Below are 5,733 nucleotides of genomic sequence, written 5' to 3'. Positions count from 1 at the left end.
GTCAACAATGACTATCAAAATGCAGTAGCAGTCAACAATGACTATCAAAATGCAGTAGCAGTCAACAATGACCTATATATACACCGATGAGCGATCGCTGCTCAGTTCAGTAACCAATACTCCGTAGTGATATCCAACGAAGGAAGGGAATCGGGCTGGATGAAGAATCCATTGAATGAACGCGAAAATCCACACAATTATCTACACCCGTACAGAATGCCCCAATACTACCCTCCAATATACATTTACTTGCAGAACACACAGCTGTTGTGTATGGAATATCCAAGCTCGACGCCAAACAACCACAGCGAATGAAAGTGCCAACAAAACAAAGACACACCACACACACAAACCTGTAAGAGCGCGTCCCTGATAAGATGTGACCGTCGGATAGTCAAGAACAGATACGGGTCATTGGGCCCGTGGAAGATACTCCTGAAGTAGGCATCCTGCATCTCATGGCGCATCTGCACTATACACTCGACCTTGAGGATCTCACTCTTGGTACCAGAAGTCAGCACAAACGGAAAATGGCAGAAGGAGAACCCTCCATCACCCGCCTTCCATATAGGGAAGTCGGTCCTCAAGTTGATGTGGTCATTGATGGCATCGTTGTAGAACTCTGTGAGATCTACTACTGGCTTGGCCTGGTTGTAGTTTGGTAGGTGATATATAGTTGAGGCCGAGTGCGATATTAACGCATAAATTATTGATTCTGCGGTGATCAAATATGTGACTATACGCATCCTTGATACAACTAGGGTATACTATGCACGCCACGTGTGGACATCCACTGCAAACCATATGCTGATCTATCAGAATTGATAAGGTGTGTGGCTACATTTTGCCTGAACAATGGAGAAATACCCAGTGACTGACTGTTTATAAAACACCGCATCTGTCTCACAGCACAAACTTGGTAGTTTACAAACAGCAGTACAACTTCCCAATACATCTCCAACCGATGATACAAGTGCAGGCTCGCAACATACCGTGTCTCCGAGCCCGTGCACCAAGGTGCTCAACATATTCGCCCTGAATAGGATAGCCAATGCCTTCACCGCCCACGCCACATATATATCCTTATTGGGCGAGTATGAGTCATTCGTGCTGGTTTTGGTCAGGATGCGCATGGTGATGTACTGCTGAACCTTCTGCACTCGCTGTAGCATGGTAGCGTGTCCATTCCTGCTCCAGTACAAAGCGAGCCTGTCTTGGTCCGCTTCGGATAGCATTGCGAGTGAATACATCAACTGAAGCATGCGGGGAAATATAGAGCAAGAGTGAGCAAGCAGAGTATCATTCATTCTAACTGCTTCATCTAAGACGACGGCAGCTTGATGATAATCCAAACGTACACGTGGTAGATACAACTCTAGGTTTAGTACCGAGCAGCTCGAAAAAAGACTATTGAGATAAGCTGGGTTAAGAAAGAACTCTATATAGTAAGGATGTGAGCCTATAGCATACCTGGGGCATGACCATTTCCTGATACTCATGCTCCATCAACGCGGGGTTCTCGAAGATGATCACGTACTGGCCTAGATTAGCTCCGGGCAGCATCGAAGAAGTGGCGTGATTCGCGCCGTTTGGAATACTTTTTCTCGCGTGAGGATTCATGCCAACACTTATGCCTGATTTTTCATGCCCGCTATCAGGTATATCGTAGTGATTCGTGTGTGCGACGGTGGGTGCACTTTCAAGGGCTACCGCCGTACCCGTAATCGAACCCATTTCCGTTGATATAGATGACTGCATTGGTAGTTGGCTTTCAAGTACTCTGACCGGGGGAAGGGGTCTAAGGGTAGGGGGTAAGCCCGCGTCCTCATGTCTGAATATTTGTCTTTGCCCGTCACCCTGTGAAGAACAAATGGTTTAAAAGGAAAAGGATCACTCGTTGTGTTAGAACGCATGCCTGGAGAGAACATACCACGCTGAATTCATCCTCTAGGACACAATAGTAGGCATGATCCGCGCTTGATTTTACGCGCTGCAACCAATCCCTTCTATGAAACATATAGACTCCCGGTCCAATGCATACCATATATTGTAAATTGCCGACAATGCTTTCCTATAATACATTCCTAAGATCATGTTCGATTGGTGTTGCATGCCTACAGCAGATTTTCGGCACGCTGCTTAACCATAAATAATGCACGCAACAATAATCCAAGCTGTCTCCAATACACTGCAGTTGGGGTTACAGTACCTGTACGGCGGTAGGGAATGCGGCAAAGGTCTTCTTGGGCTGCAGCCGCTGTGTACTTTTGACTTTCGCCGCCCACATATTCATAGAGACGAGGATCATATGGCGCAGCGCGTCGAACGCGAAGATGGTGGTAAAAACATCCCGAACTTCGGCAAAATTTACTCTGCGATTGAAATCGATCGAGACGGGAATAAATACGGGAATATATAGAGAGGATGTGTGTGCATTAGCTGAGAATTAGTTGTAGCACGTGAAAGGACCATTTCAATGTTTCAGTGCATTCATCGGTGGTCAGGGTTCAAGTGTTCAATGCAATGTGTCTAAAGCCACGTGACAGATGTCGAATGCGAAGTGTCAATAAGTGTCAAGTCAGGATGTCAATATTTCAGCACCAAGTGTCGAACATAATCAGCCGTGGCAAAAAACGAATCAATCGTCAAGAATAAACTCCATGCTAAGACAGGCATACAACTCCACCGCATAGTCTAAATTACAGTACTTCGAGTACAACATCACTCGCACGACCATTGACAGCCCGCCCTATCTACCTGATATCGTGCGGCCTGATGTGCTGCTGGTCCTGCGTGTATTTGCCCAGATCTATTTTTAGATTCAGGAATTTGTTGTGGTCCCATGTACGCCGTGGGCTCTCCTTATCCGCGCCTTTGTTTCCTGCGTTTTTCTTCGCATCTCTTTGACCCCGCTTCGATGCTCCACCTCCCCTCGACTTACTACTGTTCAACCTGTGCCCGTCATTACTGCTACTGAAACTCACCCCATTCGCATTCGCATTCGCGCTCGCGACTGTGTCTGTATACCCAATGGCACTACTGTGCGCATCAACACCTCCTGCGTTCCCGGCACCAGACCCTCTATTGGACCCGTCTTCAGATAAAATTAGCCCCCCACTTGTCCCTGTTTGTGCACGGGCACCGTTCACATCATCAGACATCATGGTGGCGTTTGAGGCATTCGCGGCGGTGTCTTCAAATGTGGGTGAGCTCGAGCGCGATATGATCCGCGGGCTCGACTCGTCTATGTGTGGCGTCTGGTGTGTTGATCATATAAATCGAAGTTTAACAAAATAGCCCATTAACAAACCCTGTTAAGCAAACGTACGCATGTCTTGAACTTAATACGTGCCCGCAAGAACCTCGGATATGGGCACAGAGTCGCTGCCGGATGCCAATTGCATGTGCTGAGAATCTGCGTACGAAATAAGCACTAGAAAAACATATTGCCTTGCACACATATTCAACTCCCTACGAGCCAACTCGCGTAATCGACATATGTACATGTCGTCTCCGATATTATCATTGCTAGATTTCACGTGAAGCACCGTGTGCTGTATCAGAGGTCAAATCAACTCAGCCTAGCCCACACACAAGCGAAGCACTCTCCTTGAATGTCCGACATACCTGCAAAAAACTTCGATTGAGAGAATCGGCATTGCTGAACACTTCTCGTATAAGGTCGCTGATTGGTTTCTCCGGACATCGCGTCTGTGTGCATGTATCATTTATTTCGGATTGTATTCAACAAAAGGAAAACCAGAACACATAAGGGACTTTAATAGCGCATATACTGTCACTGTCAGGCAAACTTTCATTAAAGCAAACCATTCTAATACTGACAGTAGGCTCATAGTCATTCATACAATACACTCCCAATGAATATGAGCAACTGCCTCAATCGTAAGGTACGTGTGCGTCGCTGATAGGGATGCTGGATACCAGAAAATCACTAACGACGCGTGCAAAAGCAACCCCGCACATGTAAATATATGAAACGTGAAATGGCACAAGTATAAATACTACGCATATAATGCAGAAGAAGAGCCTGAAGTTGTGAGGTTTGGGAACAAGGCTGGTGTAGTTGTAGGGATGAAATGTCGGAATAGTGAGTGCAGGAGTAGTTTCACCGGGCTAAAATCCAAAACATATAAATATACATTACGCAAACTTACATGCGTTAATACAACGCGCATACCCTCAGAAGCATTGCGTTGTGTTTATGCAAGTGTGAGTGCCGGTCGGTGAGGGGGGCGGGAGATGAGAGGCTGATGTACAGTACTGGAAATACCTTGTCACAGCTTGTTCAAGTGCCGTGTTGCTGGGCAATAAAATTAGAGTAAATAAGTATTCGCACTTTTACATCAATACATACGCCAAACACATACCTCAGGCCCAGTGCCTGGTGGCTGTGTAGGTGTAGAAGGTGGGGCCGGTGTGGTTATGGGGGTGAGACCACGTTGCAGTTTATTCAGGTGCAGTGTTGCTGGGCATTGGTATTCGTCTATGCGCGATTTGGCCAGTTTGATGGCTAGCGCCGCCGCTGCGTTGCCAAGCAACGGGGCCACGTCTGCGGTGGTTCAAACATATTCAGTATATTTAGCAATGATGCTCACAGTGTTGCTTATCGCAAACAGTACTACAACGACGATACGTTTATGGGCATGCACACAGATATATATGCAAGTTGGTATATAATAGTTAGCCACCACAATTGATACAGGTGTGCAGGTATGCAGACAAGAAACGCGATGCCAGGAAAATTAGAAACGCGATGCTGAAGCGAATATACAACACCACACAATCATTCGATTCTTAAACACCCCGTGCACAATTTGAACGGTTACAAATGCAATTTGAAACGCCGGTAATAAATAAGTCAGATACAAGCACTGCGCGGCAGGTATAAAACTAGAGGCGTTGTCGTAAATTATATTTTTCGGTGCACTATTAACTGATTCGCAACTATTGTCCAGATAGCAGACAATTTCACTCGTTGCCTTCAGCATCTTTCTGTGTTACTCCGACTGCGATGAATTGGGAACAGTAATTCAACACACCTACTAGTACCAATAGTACATAGAATACGTGCTTTGGACATCCAGGACCAAAAAAGTCTCTATTTTAACTCACTCCGCAAAATAATCACGCACGAAACAAACCATCCGATAGCTTTACATCGAAAGGTATTTCATCAGATAGATATCTAGAGTGGCATCTCTTGCGATTTCGCCATATTGGTGTTTAGGCATTCACCTTTATTTGAAGCACAATAGCCGTTCTGGCAGTACTCGTAGCCACACCCCTCGGACAACTGAAAGAAATATCTGGAGAGAAGATGGTATAAACAAAGCGTAATTAGAACCAACTGCACACGCACTCGGCATGAAGCTGTGCATACCATACTACAAGAAAAAAACCACGGTGCAACATATTTCCTTCGAACACTCAATATTCGAATAGCCATATACTGGTACGTTTGTTCACACTAGTGAACCGTCGTATATCTCATTGATATACTTTCTTGTACGATACAATTGTAGCGGTGATATATGAGACAGGTACTAAGTCTAGCATGGTGGAAATAAGGATGAAACTGTATAAAGCCGCGAAACCCTACGACATAGTATTGCGGTATTGCACGAGAGTACAGGTGTACACGCACAGTATAATATATATATATATAGTATATATATATATATATATATATATATATATATATATATATATATA

The 5,733-nt window shown here is 45.2% G+C and overlaps 1 protein-coding gene across 1 annotated transcript; it reads right to left on the bottom strand.

The window, feature by feature from the left end:
* Positions 1-350: 350 nt before the first annotated feature.
* On the bottom strand, positions 351-5,009 carry SARC_08843 (hypothetical protein; the record flags this gene model as incomplete). Its single annotated transcript, XM_014297165.1, has 8 exons — positions 351-647; positions 993-1,253; positions 1,471-1,857; positions 2,210-2,372; positions 2,758-3,257; positions 3,628-3,711; positions 4,389-4,570; positions 4,949-5,009. Coding segments are annotated over 8 exons (1,935 nt in total), but the record flags the coding sequence as incomplete, so codon positions are not given.
* Positions 5,010-5,733: the final 724 nt, after the last annotated feature.

Source organism: Sphaeroforma arctica (genome assembly GCF_001186125.1).
Source record: "Sphaeroforma arctica JP610 unplaced genomic scaffold supercont1.837, whole genome shotgun sequence".
Classification (NCBI taxonomy): Eukaryota; class Ichthyosporea; order Ichthyophonida; genus Sphaeroforma; species Sphaeroforma arctica.
Note: the sequence above shows the minus strand (reverse complement) of the source record. Positions and strands in the feature narration are given on the sequence as shown.